This window comes from Paroedura picta, chromosome 6, assembly GCF_049243985.1.
Source record: "Paroedura picta isolate Pp20150507F chromosome 6, Ppicta_v3.0, whole genome shotgun sequence".
Lineage (NCBI taxonomy): Eukaryota > Metazoa > Chordata > Lepidosauria > Squamata > Gekkonidae > Paroedura > Paroedura picta.
This window is the reverse complement of record NC_135374.1, coordinates 87,372,352-87,389,368: the sequence shown is the minus strand read 5'-3', so window position 1 is coordinate 87,389,368 and position 17,017 is coordinate 87,372,352. Positions and strand designations below refer to the sequence as shown.

Sequence of the window (17,017 nt, the reverse complement as noted above, 5' to 3'; positions counted from 1 at the left end):
TCAGGGAATTCAGTTGGCAAAGCTGTGTCTTGGAACACTACATGCCAGGATAAAAATAGAAGGATGGGGCTATTGTGGTATAGTGGTTCAAAGTAGTGGGTTCTAATCTGGCAAGCTGGGTTTGATTCCCCACTCCTCCACATGCAGTCACCTAGGAGACCTTGGGCTAGTCACAGTCCTGTTAGAGCTTTTCTGACCAAGGAGTCCTATCAGAAACTCCCTCAGCCTCACCTACCTCACCGGGTGTTTGTTGGGGGGAGAGGAAGAGAAGCTGATTGTAAGCCGCGTTGAGACTCCTGCTTCTGTATTCATACCCTACTTATAGCTTTCTTGGATGCACATGGCTGGCCACTGTTAAACTCAGGAAGTTTTAGTAGATGGACCCTTGTTCTGAGGCAGTCCGCATTCTCTTGCTTTATTTAAGGCATGTGGTCCTTATCTTCTATGCTATAAAATCTCCAGGATTTTAGAACTCCAGGGAACCACTTGTCTTTTTGTTCTTTTGTTAGTGAGGCCTGTGGTACAATCCTATGCAGAATTACTCCATTCTGAGCCTGTTGATTTCAGTGAGCTCATATTGAAGAAGCTGTGCATAGGATTTGATTGTTGCTGTTTTTCTAATTTAAGGAAGTTTACAATGCTGAAAGATGAATGGTTGCTGTATGGCACTGATCTAAGTCAATATTTTAAATCTTCCCAAGCTTATGGCAGTGTTTTCTCAAGTTTGCTAGAATTATTCAATTCCAAGGTTTTTAATCTAATGGAAGGCATTTTCAGTTCATTATTAGGATGAAAGGAACTGGTTTTAAGATACTACAAATATTGTCCTTGCATAAAAATGAAATGGTTACTCAAAATGAAAAGAAAACATTAATATCTATTTAACTGACATAAATTATGGTGGGTGGCATTAGTTACCACTTGCAAGTCTGTAGGATCAGGGATTCTGAAGGGAGATTCAGTTGAAGCCAGTGCTGTGAAGTCCATATGAATTGAATTTTGTGGAAAAGAAAGAGAATATGTTGTGGGAAAGGAATTTCAAACACATGCCCCAAATTAATACAAAAAGGGCCAAATTCAGATACTTCTTACCTCTTAAAATGGAACTACTGCTTAGATTTTGTGGGAGGTGGTTGAAGCTTGGTCCCCCCTCCCCCCCAATATCTCTATCCTTGAGGCTGGCTGGAGAAGTGGGTGGAATAGGGTGGAACTTTAAAGGCTCAAAAGAGAAAAAGAGGAAAAGAAATGTGAAAGGTGATAATGAAAGAAAAAGTTTGATGGTAAGTGGGCAAAGAAGGGAACTGCAAAAAGTGGTAAAGGATTGTGGAAAGGGACAGAAAGCAGGATAGCAGAGAAATAAGCGGGAGTCACTTTAGTGCTAGGCTTACTTAATAAGGTATGAAATATGCTTTAGCCGGAATATACATTAAATGGTTGTGTGAACTATAGTAACAATATGTACAAGAGAGGCTGAAAGTTACTTTTAGAACTGAATGAGAAATTGCCAAAATGCAATACGGGTTTCCCCAGCAATCTTTCCGGTGTGCCCCCTCTTTTACATTTAGATCTCTCTTCATCTTTCTAAGTGGTACTGCCATACCTTCTTGGAGTCCTTTCTTACTCAGAGTACTGTGAAGTCTGTAACGTCAAATGCTAGTCTAATAATACAATCTAGCTGCTACAATTCCTTAACAACTCTATGCTACCTCTGTACCCCCTCCTGCTTTCTTTACTCTGTTGCCAATCTTGTGGATAAGAAGGATGAATTCTGCTTACCATCCACAGAATCTGTTTTGTCTTAACTATGCTGGGGATAGTGGCATGAGCACTTCTTGATATAGCAGTGCTCACTGGAGTGAGGGTTGAAAACCCCATCCTTGATCATTGTATCTATGGAAACAATTTTATTGACACAGTATAGTACTACCTTGTAAAGCCCACTGTTAAGAGAGGAAGAGAAAGAACCACTAACAGTATATGTGTGTTTCAGTGACCATAGCAGAGAATGCAAAAGCTCTGCTACATATGAGAACCACGTCTGCTAAATTGTGAAGTTATGCCTTACCTTGCCAGACTTCTTGACATAACCCATACTATTTTGAACTTTTACCTACTTTACTGTTAGGTAGTTAAATCTTTCAATCTTGTATCCAACTTGGTGCATGCTTTTGAGCTTTTGAGTATATGCTTTTGAGTATATTTTCCTACTATTTTTAAAGCCTTTTGAAACACAGAATAGTAGCTGACTTCTTGTCTTGTCGAGAGGAGGAAACATGGAAATTGCCTGTCACGCTATTCTATCTAATACTTTAATAAAGGGTGACTGAGTCTTATATGATCCTGCTAAAATAAAGTACTTTCCAGCATGAATCTCAGCGTTAACTATAGGTTTCATGTAAATGATACCATGTGAGGAATTGTGAAACAAAATCTTCAGAGATGCATACATATATTCAAGTGTGTGAATCAGTATTAAACAGCAGCCAACAATATATTATGCTAATGATGTGGAGAGTTGGAGTGCATTGTTGTAATAGTGAACAGAATTTCACCAGGTTTTACAATATGGAAAAACATCATTAGTTCAGTATCTCATTTTTCATATTGTTCTCTGATCTTGCCTTATTTTTGACCTGCTAGATACAGTTATTTCATTGGATCTGTGGGGCTCTTAGTTTTTTCAGATATAGGCATTGACAGCTTCAGCTATCTTCTTTTGCAAATCGCTCACTCCTGCAGTTACTGTCTTCTACTGGACAAATGTTAGTACCTGTTGAGTCTTGGATTTCTTACAAAGTCAGTTTTTAATTTTTATTCATCCACAGTTGTGTTACTTTAAACATTCACTGTCATTCTCATTCCATATCTCCATTCTGAATCATTTGCTTAAGAACAGGTAATGTTCTACTGAGAGAGCTTCTCTGCCCAGAGAGATAACACGATTATACAAATGGGCTAGGGTCTCTTCTCATTTGCCAGGATTCTCAAGATATGGATATTTTTAGCTTTCCTTTCCCTCGACCCTAGTGTCTTCAGTTTTCATTCTAAAGAGCAACATTTTTTTTTCATCGTCTTAGGTACAAATTTATTCTCAGCGATTTCTTTTTCACAGACTTGGGTCCTGGCCTCTGATTTCTCCACACGTTGCTCCACATTCACCATGCGCCTGTCTATTTTCTCAACTTTTGATGAGAGGGTCTCTACCTTGCCTTCCAGTGAGGACAATGTGTCTTGCATTGCTCTGAATTTACATGAAGTGACTACATCATCTTATGGGGGGATCTGCTGTGCTGCACTTTGGAAGAGCCGAACGAACTCATCAAGATAGACTATATGACAACATCAGGGCAAGGGAAGAAATGGATTGAAGACATTGTTCTTATTAATTTTATGTTGGAGTCTTGCTCTAACTTCCATTATGAGATGTGTAACTTCAGTGAGCCCATGAAAACAGTAACTGAACCATCACAAAACAAAAGTTCAAGTCCATGTTCTGTTTCACATTTCTGTCATCCACTGCATTCTTTGTCCTGGTCATATTCATGTGAAGACTGCATCATAATTAATTTCAAATTATCCTGCAACATAGTAGATCAATCTGCAACACTTTAGAGTGCACCATTGCAAAGGCACAACTTTTCATGATGCGGTGTCTTGAGCCATGAAAAACAACATCCAGGTTGCTATACTCTTCTGGCAAAGGAAGCATTAGCATGTTAGGGTAGGTCTCCAGTTGGTACTTTTTGTTTTGTTTTGGGATATGCTTGCACTTACTCAATTTTTCTAAATATTTTAATGAGTCTGTAATATTTGTAACAGTGCTCATATCACTATGCATAGCATAAGAATCTATATTTTATTTAGGGGATTTCTATACCACTTCTCCTACCTATCCTGTTTATTTTTGCTTAGTTCAGTAAGATGTAAATACCTGTAGAATAAATTCCCAGGGTTGAGGGAAGGAAAGCTTTGTTATTTTTAGTGATGCTTGGTTTGCTTTTCCTTGGTTCCCCAGAAAAGAAATTTGTGATGAATTAAACCCTAGCCAAGATCCAGTAAGTCTGTGGCTTCTAGGCCAACAGGGATGCAGCAAGCTTAAAATTAAAGCATGCTGTTTCCTGGATTGGTCAAGTAACCAAACAGCTCCTGGATATTTACAGAAGGCTAGGTTCCCCTTGGAATGTCACTGAAATGAACATGGGATAAAGAAGCAATTATATGATTCTGTCTTAGTAGTAATTACAGGACACTGACAAGGGCCAATGTGCTTATATTGTTAAAATATGTGCAAAATCATTCACACTCAAATATACTGTTTCAACTGCCCAAGATTAGTTTTCTCAAATGTGGTTAATGACCAATTTTTAAACTTCTTAAGTTGTCATCTGTATTCTGACCTTGTAGTGCATCTGTTTTGTACTTGACACTGGATATTAGCTTTCAAATTGGTTTAGACTACTGTATTCTGCAATTTTTTTAAAAGCATGTATTGATGGAAAGTAACATTTGTAACATACATTACGATTATATTTCAGATTTTTAAATAATAATTGCTATTTTACTAAAAGTAACATTGATTAATAACAAACTAATTAATAACAAACCAATAGCAAAGTTTTTAACTTTTTAATCTTTTTTTCCCAAGCAGAAACTGGTAAATTGGACTTGTGCATTGAGGATAAGCTGGATTCTCCCCAAGTGAATGGAAATGAATTTGATATCTCTATCTCATCGATGGCTGAAATTGCATCCTGCAGCTATAAGGCTAGGTAGGAGGAAATGATATAATTAATGTTTCACTTCCCCCCCCCCTTCACTGTATGGGGGTTTAATCCATCCCTGTGAAAGCAAGTAAGAAAAAGGAGGGGAAAGTTCTTCTTGTTGCTGTAGTTCTTCAAGCAGCACATTGCTAATGTTGTGCTCACGGAATCCTGGCACAGCATGGCTTGAATCTTTTGTTAGTTTTCTGAAAGTCAAGAATGTGCTTAGAAAATGTTTCAGATCAACATCAACAAAAGATATAACTTCACAGCAATAAAGAGGGAACTGGAGAGGCACATACATCATGCAACTTCATCCTAACAGGCCTTACTTTGCTTATATAATTGTTGTTGTGAACAAACATTGAACTAAATTACTAATTAATGACAGTATATGAGAGGGAGTTACAGATACCACTATTATGACTAGAAACTACTGATCTTTATGATCTAATAGAAGTTGAACTCAAAATGTTCTTGGTTGTCCCTTGAGCAGGAACTATAAATGGTTTGGAGCAAGTAATTTTATTAATTTCATAATTGATGCTTTGGATTTTAAATCAAGCATTTTTCTTTCTTGTTACCATAAAGACAAGCTGGTATAAAAAATGGAATGTTTTTTGGGCAAGCAAAACTATTGTGTCCAGATCTTCAAGCAGTACCCTATGACTTTCAGGCATACAAAGAGGTTGCACAGACAATGTATGAAATCCTGGCAAGGTAAAATAAATTGTTTAAAATACGTTGTAGATTAATATTGGGGAATAAGCTTGTGTGTGTGTTTGACTACTTCATATTTCATGGGAAAATACTACAATTTAAGCATTGGATCCACACGAGATTTTCTACTTAACAGAAGGCACATTGTAATTTCCACCAGCTTCCCTTTTCTCTTGCAGACCCTCAATTTGTCTTTCATACTGTTCCTGAAAGTTCTCCTTTCCCAGAAGTAGCATTTTAGAGATCATTGGAATGCAGGAGAGGAAGGAAGGTGTTCTGTTCCCCTTACAAGCCTAGGAGTAACTTCCAAGTTTTCTTTATATGGTTTGTTTTGTTTTGTTTTTGTTTTCTCCACCTTACCCTCCCCATGCGTCATAGCACAATATTTTTAAACATTAAAACATTTTTCAATGGTTACTTAAGATACGAAACTGGAGGACTACAGTCTGAAATGAGTAAAATGTGACCATGGCCTTGCACTGTGTACCTGAAGGTTTATTTTCCCTTTTGGAACCCTGCCAGGTGTTTTCCTTGTTCAGAGAATGCCCAAAAGTGTTTTTAACTTTTTGGAATCAAACTAGATATGACATGGCAGCTGCATTTTAATATCTGTATCTGCCAGGTTTTTGAGCCTCTTGTGGCGCAGAGTGGTAAGGCAGCAGTCTGAAAGCTTTGCCCATGAGGCTGGGAGTTCAATCCCAGCAGCCGGCTCAAGGTTGACTCAGCCTTCCATCCTACCGAGGTCAGTAAAATGAGTACCCAGCTTGCTGGGGGGTAAATGGTAATGACTGGGGAAGGCACTGGCAAACCACCCCATATTGAGTCTGCCATGGAAACGCTAGAGGGCGTCACTCCAAGGGTCAGACATGACCCGGTGCTTGCACAGGGGATACCTTTACCTTTTATCTGCCTTGTTCACATATGGGAATGGCAATCAGACAAGGAGATTTAGTTTTCATACCCAAAGGAAAGCTCAGGTGAGAGTAGTGGAATCCTTTCCACACCCTGCTTTTTCAAGTGCTTTTGAAGAATTGAGGAGTGACTCAATACCCTGCCACAAATTTTGTTAGGCTTTGTGGTGCTGCTGGACTCTTGCTCTTTTCTTTTACCGCAAACAGACTACCCACCTTGATTTTTCTCCCATGGTTACTTTTGATACCAGAATTGTAATAGGAAGAAGAGTTGGTTTTTATACCAGGAGACTCAAAGCAGTTTACAATCGCCTTCCCTTCCTCTCCCCACAATAGACGCCCTGTGAGGTAGGTGAGGCTGACGGAGCTCTGACAGGACTGATCGGTCAGAACAGCACTATCAAGGCTCTGATGAGCCCAAGGTGACCCAGCTGGCTGCATGTGGATAAGCAGGGAATCCAACCCGGAATAAAAGTGCTGCAAGCAAAGGGGCATGGGGAAATTGCGTGGGGCAGATTCCGTTCCCCTCCTTCATGCTCAAAAGTTTTGGTGTGAAAAGTAGACTCATCTAATGCCTGCTTTACATGTGAACAAAGCAAACATATATAAATAAACATGGAATGCCCTCCATAAAAGGTTTGTTCCTTGGATACAGGGTTTCTTTTGCTACAAACTTTAATACCTACTTCTTAATATTTTAAAATTTCTCTCTCTTATTTGATGTGGTAGTAAATGTTTGGCAGTAAAATAAGATTCCTTGTCCATTATCATATATTTAAATTATGTAAGGTTGTAAGAAAAAATAATCATGGAACTGGTTCCACAGTAGGGAAGTTTTACTTGCTACATGTTTGTTTTTAACAGATGGTGAGCTGTTGCTGCTGTTTCACTCCCTTTACTTTGTGTTGATAGCTATACTCATAACATTGAAGCGGTCAGTTGTGATGAAGCATTAGTTGATATCACTGAAATCCTTGCAGAGACTGGACTATCCCCTGAAGAAATAGCAAATGCTATCCGTACTGAAATAAAAAACAAGACCAAATGTACTGCTTCCATTGGAATAGGTTAGTATATTATCTTGGAATACTTCTCTTTAAGTAAATGCAAAGTAACTCAAATTGAATTGATCACCTCAGTTTATATCATTCTTTCCACCTTTATCTGGGAGCCTAGAAGATGGGTAAAACATATTAGACTACTGCATAGGCTAGGACCCCAGCTGAACATTGTACACTTGGTGGGTAGCAGTTAATCCTTCAAAAAAAAAAATGACGGATATTACCCCACACTAAGGTAAATTTTTTCTCCCCCCAAAATGGTGTTTTCCACAGCAACTGTTAATCTAGTAGCATGGTTTCTTTTTGGTCTTATTCAGCCCTGGAACCTTTTGGGAATGTGTTGAGCCATCTTTTCTTAACAAAAAAACCTTGGTCAGAATATTGTCAGTGCAACTTCACAACTGCTAGATGCATCTGTTGCAAATGTAGGATTCAGCAGTAGTGTGTGTTTATTTATTATTTATATATTATTATTTAATAAATTTATTACCAGTTTGTTTCCGGATCAAGTTCAAGGTCTTGGTTTTGACCTTTAAGGCTATACGCGGTCTGGGTCCTGTTTACCTGCAAGACCGCTTGGTTGCTTACACCCCCTGCAGGGCTCTTCGGTCTGCGGGGATGAACTTACTGGTAGTCCCAGGCCCTCGGGACGCTTGCCTGGCCTTGACCCGGGCCAGGGCCTTTTTCGGTCCTGGCCCCAACCTGGTGGAATGAGCTCCTGGAAGACCTAAGCTGCCGGAGTTGTCAACTTTCCGCAGGGCCTGCAAAACGGAGCTCTTCCGCCAGGCATATGGTTGAGGCCGGGGGGGGGGGGGGGGCGCTATTTAATCTGAGATCCCCCATGTCTTTCTGTCCATCTGTTAATAAATAGATCTGTCTCCCCACTCTCACCAGTAAGACAGTCAGAAGGCTGGCCCTGGCTGGTCGAGAGGGTGAGTTTAGTTAGTTTTTTTGCTTGCCGTCTTGTCACCTTTAGCAATTGTAATTACAGGTTTTAATGGGTTTTATTGTGTTTTTATTCTTTTATTGTGTGAACCGCCCTGAGCTGAATCGGGAACGGCAGTATATAAATATAAATAATAAATAGTAATAATGAATAAATAGCTACACAGCCCAGCAGCAGTGGTGTGCAGCCAAGGAAGTGCACTGAGCCTGGTTGCAGCAGTACGGCCCAGGAGCCAAGCTGGACCTCATGGTGGCAACCCCCATGATTCTTGCAGGCTCAGTCAAACAGAGCATGCCAGCAGCCACTCCAGGCCCAGGTGGTGGTGGATGCTGACAGACAGGAACCAAAATGAGAGGACTGGCAGCCACTCCAGGCCTGAGCATAGCAGTTGCAGCTACCAGCAGCCCCTAAGGACCCAGGGGCAGTGGAGGATACTAGCTTCTGGGCTCAGGTGTGGATGGTGGGGCCTGGAGCCTCACTGGCTCAGTAATGGGAGGGGGGATATGGAATTCACATACAACACACAAGTGCTGCAGGCCTCCCCTTTCTTTCACTATATTTGTTTTCCTTTATAGGCTCGAATATTTTATTGGCTAGAATGGCAACTCGCAGTGCAAAGCCTGATGGACAGTATCACTTAAAGCCAGAAGAAGTAGATGATTTTATTCGAAATCAACTAGTAATTCATCTTCCAGGTTAATTTTTGCTTGCATACTGTCTTCTGTTTTGGATAGGACTTATCAAATTTACCTGTATTCCTCTGACATATACTTGTTTATATATGAGTAATTTCTATAGAACTTAAACTTGTAGATTGCTGTGTTCCATCCCAGTTTTTGAGAACATAATCAAAGACATTTTTCCCTGAACTAATTCTGATTTTAGAATATACTATGTCAAAGGACTACAAGAACTATAATTATTTTATGACAAAAATGCCTCATGTACAGGACTCTAAGGAAATTCTGAATTACGCATTTTTGTAGTTTACAGTTGGTTACAGAGTAAAATACCTGCATTGCCTTTCAAAGGCTGACAACCATAACAGTCCAGGAAGCCATCTGTATAAAAATGCCCATTGGTTTTTAAAGTTAATGACAATTCTCACTTGTAGAACTCAAGCACTTTTTATTTTCTTGTCAGGAGTTGGCAGGACAATGGAATCTAAGCTGTCAGCAGTGGGTATAAAAACTTGTGGAGACCTTCAGTGCTTTACTATCTCAAAGCTCCAGCAAGAATTTGGTCCTAAAACAGGACAAATGCTCTTCAGATTCTGCCGTGGTTTGGATGATAGGCCTGTTCAACGAGAGAAAGAGAGAAAATCTGTTTCAGCAGAGATCAACTATGGCATAAGATTTACTCAGGTAAAAAATAAAAATTAACATAGTATTAGAACTCTTACTTTTATATAACTTAAAATTATAATACTCACCTGTATTTCTGTTAATGACACAATGTGATCCTATTGATATCTATGAATATTGAAAATATAAAATACTTTTTATGTAGCACTGAAGTTGAGAAAGCAACATATGCAATGATAAGGGAGATATTTCCTAATTAGAATGAACATTTTCTTCCAGTGTTTCTTGTATTGAAATACTCTTTACTGGCAGCATAACTCAAGCAGCGCTGCATCTGCATCATATAAGAAGTGCTTTGTTTATTTTTTAAAAGGTGTTGTTTCTCATATATAAGGAATTGACATTAAAACATACCCACTCTTTTATTTTAAAAGAGTGATCATTCTCAGCTTTGTTTTTAAGAGGGTTGTGGGGGAGATTAACACTTTGAAGAACCGCTGTAAGAAGGGTATTGCATCATGATTGATGCAAGGGCTGGCCAAGCACCACTACGCAGATCCAGTTTTTACTGTAAGCCAAAATACTGGATTTCCCTTGAGCTGATCAGGAAGAGAAGGTTGGATGTGTGTCCAAATGAGAATGCCTTTACAGGAATATATTTGTTCAGTGCTTCAGGCAGAAATAATTTGTAGGAGTCTGCAGGAACTGGATATACACATGGAAGCTGTTTCCTCATGCATATGTAACCCATCATTTCTTTGTAGCCTAAAGAAGCAGAAGCTTTCCTATTGACTTTCTCAGAAGAGATCCAACGCAGACTGGAAGCTGCTGGTATGAAAGGCAAACGATTAATTCTCAAGATCATGGTCAGGAAAGCTGGTGCTCCAGTAGAACCTGCAAAGTATGGCGGCCATGGGGTCTGTGACAACATTGCAAGGTAACAATTTGTGCCAAATTGTGACTGTGTAAAACTCATGGTTGTCTATTGTTTTAATTTTGAAACTGTTTTTCCAGTAGACCAGGAGAAGTATGATCCCAACTACTTTCAAAATCCTGTATGGGAGTTACCAGTTTTGATTGTTGGTTTAGGGTAATATGTGAACATTTCTCACATGGTTGATGCTTAAACACTTGCTGTCTAGTGTGAACAAAGTAATTCAAGGTTTATGTTCATATAATGGCCAAATAATTTGGTTATGAAAATTGAAGAATTATTGTAAAGATTATGATGAGGAGAAGGATGCTGGGAGAGAACTTCCCTTCTCCCTTCCTGTTTGTTTTATATATAGTGTAAGGCAAATTTTGAATTATATTTATAAACTCATTTTAATTTCTGTACCTCTTTTTTTTTCTACTACACTTTTATTTCTTTTTATAAAATTAAAAATATTTTTGTTTTTTGAAAGGTTCACTTCTAATAAACAATTTTGACTGGTGAGGGCAAGGGAAAACTCGTCACTGTATTCCTGGAAGCTCCCAAATTACTTCTTTTCCAGAGTATAGCCAGTCCTGGCTTTCTTTCACCTCACTGGAGCAAGAGATAGTTTTTAGAACAGTCCAGGAAGCATCTGCTTTATGTTTGTAGGGAACACTCCCCTGGAGAAAGCAGCCTCTATTGTAGAGGATGCTTGTCTTGCAGTCTCACAACATTTTGATTGTCCCCAGCATCCCATGACATTCTTCTGTGATGGTGCCTGCTTCCCAGTCTCAAAATCCTAAGTGCCAAGTTCAAGTTAGGGATCCCTGCCATAGATAAACCCAAGTGGCTTTTTATTTTGTCTTTTTCAGGAAAACACTTTAGAATAGTTTCAGCTGAAAAGAGACAGAATGAGGGGCATAACCCACTGCTCACCATTTCCACTTCAACTCTATTCTCCAGCCACTTTGCTCTTCTCCCCCATCCACAATTCCAGATTTGTGTGACTTTTTGCAAATGCATGTCTGGAAGCTCGTATAGAGGAGAGGAGTGGGGTGAGGTAGGGGGTATAATAATAGCATAAAGCAGCAGATGAAACAGTTGTTGTGTGTGGCTTCTTCCATGAAAACCTTTCTCAAAGCTAGTTTTTGCCCTAGAAAAAGCAGCTCTAGTTGGAGCATATTTGCTAGTAGGTAGAACCTTATGGTTTTAATCTAGTTTGTATGACACCAAATGAACCGTATTCTTTCATCATTGTTAATACAGCCCACTAAAATTAAGATCTTCATGCACTTTTAATCTGATATTTTCAGGACCGTGACTCTTGAGCATGCAACCAACAGTGCCAAAGTAATTGGAAAAGAGATGTTAAATATGTTTCACACAATGAAACTGAACATATCTGATATGAGAGGGGTAAGTTCTTTTTAATTTCTGGGACTTTAAAACTTTTTTACAATATGCTCCTTCTGCTTTGATGTCACACATGCAAAAAGAGGCCATCAAGACTCTGTAGTACAAGCAATATAGTAATGATATAAATTAATATACTTTATAGAACAGCCTTTCTCAACTTTTTACCATTCAGAACCCCCTGAAACATTCTTCAGGCTTCAAGAAACCTCAGAAGTGGTATGACCATGCATAATATGGCTGGGAAGCACAGCTGTGTACACACCCACCCAGAACCCCTCCCCTTCTCACTTCCTCCAGACCCATCATTGGCCATTAGGGGGGTGTCAACGCAACCATATATGGTCATAATCACTCAAATGTTTAACAAATATTAAACATTAACTCCCACCCACTTGGGAAATTCTTCTGAGGCCATTAAGAAATTATAGGCTTTCATGAAATCTTGTTTGAGAAAGCCTGTTAGAGAAGGTCAGTATAGTAGTAGTTTTTATATTAAATGTAAGGTTTTAAATATTCATGAGACTGGAGAGGCCCAGCAACTTTCTAGAAATATCTTTTTAAGTGTTGAATATAAGCCTTTAGAAACAGAAATGTTTATATTTTATTTCTGATAAAGATAAAGATTTCAGAATGCCTGTATTGAAATTGTGTAGATTATTGAGCTTTCCATTTAACCTTTGATTCCTTTTCATAGCTGGAGACATGCAATAGCTGTTAGGAGGACTACTTTTATAAACCGCCTTAAGCTCATTTGCAGAGGTGGGGGGTATAAAAGCTGAATGAATAATTTAAAAAATCCTAAATTATTAGCAATGTACAAAAGTAGAATTTTGTTTGAATTGCCACAAATTTCTGTTTTTTGAAAGGTTGGCATTCAGGTACATCAGCTAGTTCCCGTTAATAAAACAAGTTCAGCAGTTTCCTCTTGCTCATCAGTACAGTCTGGATTCTTGCCTGGTGGCTCCAGTTCCATTATCGATCTTTTGCAAGTTCCAAAAGCTACAAAGAACTCAGAAGAACAACACAAGGAAGGTCGGTAAAGTCATCTGCAGTTATTACTTGTAAGAGCTTAACAAACTCAGTATAGCATATGCAGATGTGGATTGCATGGTGTTTTTAAAAAGCCTTTTTGGAATAAGTTTTTGTTTTCAAATATTCATGCTGAGTACTTGATATTCTTAGTCAGTAATGCCTTTATTGTCATAATTAGAGTGGTGCAATTCAGCACAGTGATCACAGTAGAGTTTGGGGTTTCCAGTCTTAAATACACACTTTGAAAATAGGGAATATTTTGGAATCTTTCAAAAAGTACTATGCCGACAATATTGAACCTAGCTAGCATAAAAGCGTATTGTATTTGTGAGAAATAGGAGGCTAAAACTCCCTGCTCTGACACAATAATGAGCGCCTTCAGAAAACATATTGTATTTGCTAAAGAATGCAGAAATTGCTTTTTAATGTCCAAAAGCCTCTCTGGGTAGTTTAAAGGTTTGAGATTCCCTCAACACAAGGAGAGAATCAAATAGATTACCAGTTGGCCAGATTTTTCATTTTATTCAGCAAGAGAGTTGCCTGGTGGAATCGGGTAGTGGCAGGGGGGATTTGGGGGCATGGTCTGGGAGTTCCCTGATGTGCGGTTGTCATATGAAAATGATGTCAGCATGTTGGGAGTGACACGCCGGCTCAAACAGTCACCATGCCTTGCCCCCTCCCAAATCCAAAATTTATTAACCTCCATTTGTGGCTCCACCACCTGCAGCGCTGCCCACCCTCATTGCTATGCTGCCCGCAGATGCTGCCTGCCATGTTGTGCTCACTTCCCCCCTCAAAATTTGCAAGCCTCCATTTGTGGATCTGATATCCACAGACACAGTATCCCACCATCTTCCCCCCTGAAATTTGTGGATCGAGTGTTGGCATGTGGCTTCTGCAGCAGAACCAAACAGCGGCACTGCAAGTTTTGGGTGGGGAGTGGGCACAGTGGGCAGTGTCTGCTGGTGGTGTCTGTGGTGGGCCATGTCTCCACAAATATTGGGTGGGGAGTGAGTGCGGCAGGCAGTGGGTGTGGCAGGCAATGTCTGCATAGCTGTAAACAAAGGCTCCACAGGTTTTTGGGGGGATTTCCCCCACTTCCTTGAATTCCTGAAGCATGAGGAAAGAGGTCAAAATGGGGGATCCCCAGGTTTCTGTGAGGGTCTGGCTTCCCTATGCAGCAAATCCAGGACTTTGCAAAGGACTCTTCCAATATGTACTGAATATAGCTAGGGGATTCTGTCCTGTAGTGGAGATGAAACCAGAATTTCAGGTTAGCCAAGCTGTGGTTTTTAGGAGGCTTTCCCCTGTGTCCAGACATATGGCCATGTATCCTATACAATTTGGGGCTCCCAAAATACAATGCAAAAATGCTTGAACTTGCTCTACAGAATGATTGAAGGTACTGATCCAGATGGGGATTCTGTATAATAATTGGGATACCAATTCACATAGAAAAGCAAACAACCATGAACATACTACATTTAGCTAAATTAGTGGCATATTTCCTTTTCACAAATCATTTGGCATTGCAAAACTAACTTCATACTTTGCAACAGAAGATGAGAAAGCACAGTAGCCTGTGTTCATAGTACAAGCATGTTTATCTTGACTGATTTTAATTTTTATATCATTTGTATTGATAATAGCAGCTGCTGTGGATCTTGGAATACCTTCTGCATCAAAAGCATGTACAGTTCTACCACCTCACCCGACATCTAATGTCAATCATGTTACCAGCAAATCTGAGCCTGCAGCCAGTTGGAATGGTTTGCACACACCTAAGCCAAGACTTAATTTAAGTATTGAGATTCCATCAGCATCCCAGGTAGAATTTCCGTTTCTGAGAAATAGTTTTATAAAGAGTGAGCTGAATTATTTCCCTTCTTATTGAATACTTCCTTTTTATTGGATGATAGTCATGGGATAAGATTTAAAGAACTACCAATCTTGGTAGGTATTTCAAATATATGCTTTTCTTGAGCATTCAAGAAAAAATTGGATTAATATTAGTGCTATTGGAAGGGATGAACTATATGATAAAGAATATTTTTGTGGGAGAATTTAATGACCTGGTATCACTTTATACTCCTAGCTTTAGAAAACTTTGTGTAGTAAGAAAATATTTTCTAGAGGCAGACAGTACCATACAGTAGGGAATTTTTGTTTTCTGTATAACTTGTAGCTGCTTGTGAGTTGTTGAAATTGATGTCCATTATGAGATAATAATGTTTGAACCTGTGGGCACTTTTGGAATTCTGGCACATGGAGGAAGGAACGCGCACAAAATTGCTACCTCCGGAGATGGAGCTGACCATAGAATGCCAAGGAATGAGGTTAACTGTAATTTACTGTAATTCTTCAGCACAGCCAGTCAGAAGCCCTTGCTGGGCAAAAACTCCACCTAGTTCTGCCTACTTTCTTAAAGCATTTAGTGGGCATATTGGGGGACCCCTGGGAAAGCGCATTGTAAATCCCACCTTAGCAGAAGTGGTTATCGCTTCCGCCCTGGGTGAGGGCTGATACCTACAGTTGTATAAGTAGTGACAATATATTAGCACTATACAAGTTCAAATATTTACTAGAACCAGTTTGGTGTAGTGGTTAAGAGCAGTAGATGCTAATCTGGAGAACCAGATTTTATTATCTCCCCCCCCCCTTTCATGTGAAGCCTGCTGGATGTCTTTGGTCTGGTCACAGCTCTCTCAGCCCCACCTACCCTCACAGGTTGCCTTTGGTGGGAAAAGGCAGGAAAGGTGCTTGTAAGCTGCTTTAAAACTCCATAAGGAGGATATAAAAACCTCTTCTACTGCATGAGTAACTTGCTGTAAGAAAACCTCTTTATATTTGATATACCTTGCAGGTGACGCTTCAGGAGGAACAGAATATAAATATAAGCATAAATAAAATCTTTTTGTTTCGGGGAGTGGGGGAGCATGTGTACAAAGATATCAAATGTTGGTTCTTTTCCCTGAAATGGAGTCTTTTTTGTATATAGCTGGATCACTCTGTCTTAGAAGCACTTCCCCCTGATCTTCGAGAACAAATAGAACAAATGTATTCTCTTCAACACACAGAGATTTGCAGTAATAACAAAAAAGAACCAGTAAATGGATACAACACTAGTGATACAACACAGCCAGTTGGTGCTGTTCTCTTACAAATACCAGATGCTCAAGAATCAAGCAGTGATGCAGGAATTAATGTAATAGCACTACCAGCATTTTCACAGGTGAGCAATGCAAAAATATTTATTTTAATAATTTACATACCAGTAATAGTAGCTAGTAAATCCCTTTAACAATATAGGATAAGTTTTAAAAAAAACTCCTTGCTATTTGTGAACACTGAATAAAAATAAACTTTTTATAATGTTTATAATCAAGTTATTGTGTTCCAGTGGCATAACCACTGATGAATTTCTCATTGTTCAGGTGGACCCTGAGGTTTTCGCAGTGCTGCCTTCAGAGCTGCAAGAGGAACTCAGACAGGCATATGATCAAAGGCAAAAACATATAGAAATGATTTTTCAGCAGTCAGCCAATACCATGGGTAAGTTTGTAGATGCAACTTTTTCAGGTGACACAATGACTAGTCATCAGCAATGCTGCTGCCCTCTGTAGATATTTAATTAAAATGAGGATAATCTTACTTAGCCACCAAGTGCTAAATAACATGCTCATTGTTTTACTCCTTTCCCCACTTAGTGTCAAAGAATCCTTTACTAAACCTGAGACCATTTACAAAAAATAAGAAAAAAAGCAAGAAAAAACTCCAAACCAGCCCAGTAAAAAAGAGCCACAGTCCTTTGAAAAGCAAACTCTTTGGGAGCCCCTCAAAAAATGCAGCTATTTCTGTTGGAAGCCCACAGAAATTAATAGATGACTTCCTAAAGCAGGAAGGCACAACCACTGGCAAATCTCAGGTAACTTTACCTTCAGTGACTACAGT

At 39.3% G+C, this 17,017-nt stretch overlaps 1 protein-coding gene across 7 annotated transcripts in view; it reads left to right on the top strand.

The window, feature by feature from the left end:
- Positions 1 to 17,017, top strand: part of REV1 (REV1 DNA directed polymerase) — a 43,257-nt gene that overhangs the window by 24,432 nt on the left and 1,808 nt on the right. For 3 of the 7 annotated variants that reach the window (XM_077343506.1, XM_077343502.1, XM_077343503.1), the window contains 12 exons: positions 4,646 to 4,769; positions 5,352 to 5,480; positions 7,304 to 7,458; positions 8,974 to 9,093; positions 9,542 to 9,762; positions 10,467 to 10,639; positions 11,932 to 12,034; positions 12,901 to 13,066; positions 14,716 to 14,894; positions 16,065 to 16,298; positions 16,501 to 16,618; positions 16,774 to 16,991. In XM_077343506.1, coding sequence (XP_077199621.1) covers positions 4,646 to 4,769; positions 5,352 to 5,480; positions 7,304 to 7,458; positions 8,974 to 9,093; positions 9,542 to 9,762; positions 10,467 to 10,639; positions 11,932 to 12,034; positions 12,901 to 13,066; positions 14,716 to 14,894; positions 16,065 to 16,298; positions 16,501 to 16,618; positions 16,774 to 16,991 — 1,940 coding nt within the window. Of the gene's footprint in view, positions 1 to 3,146; positions 3,722 to 4,645; positions 4,770 to 5,351; positions 5,481 to 7,303; positions 7,459 to 8,973; positions 9,094 to 9,541; positions 9,763 to 10,466; positions 10,640 to 11,931; positions 12,035 to 12,900; positions 13,067 to 14,715; positions 14,895 to 16,064; positions 16,299 to 16,500; positions 16,619 to 16,773; positions 16,992 to 17,017 lie in introns of those variants that run through there. The other 4 variants (XM_077343507.1, XM_077343508.1, XM_077343505.1 and 1 more) reach the window with 4 other exon arrangements.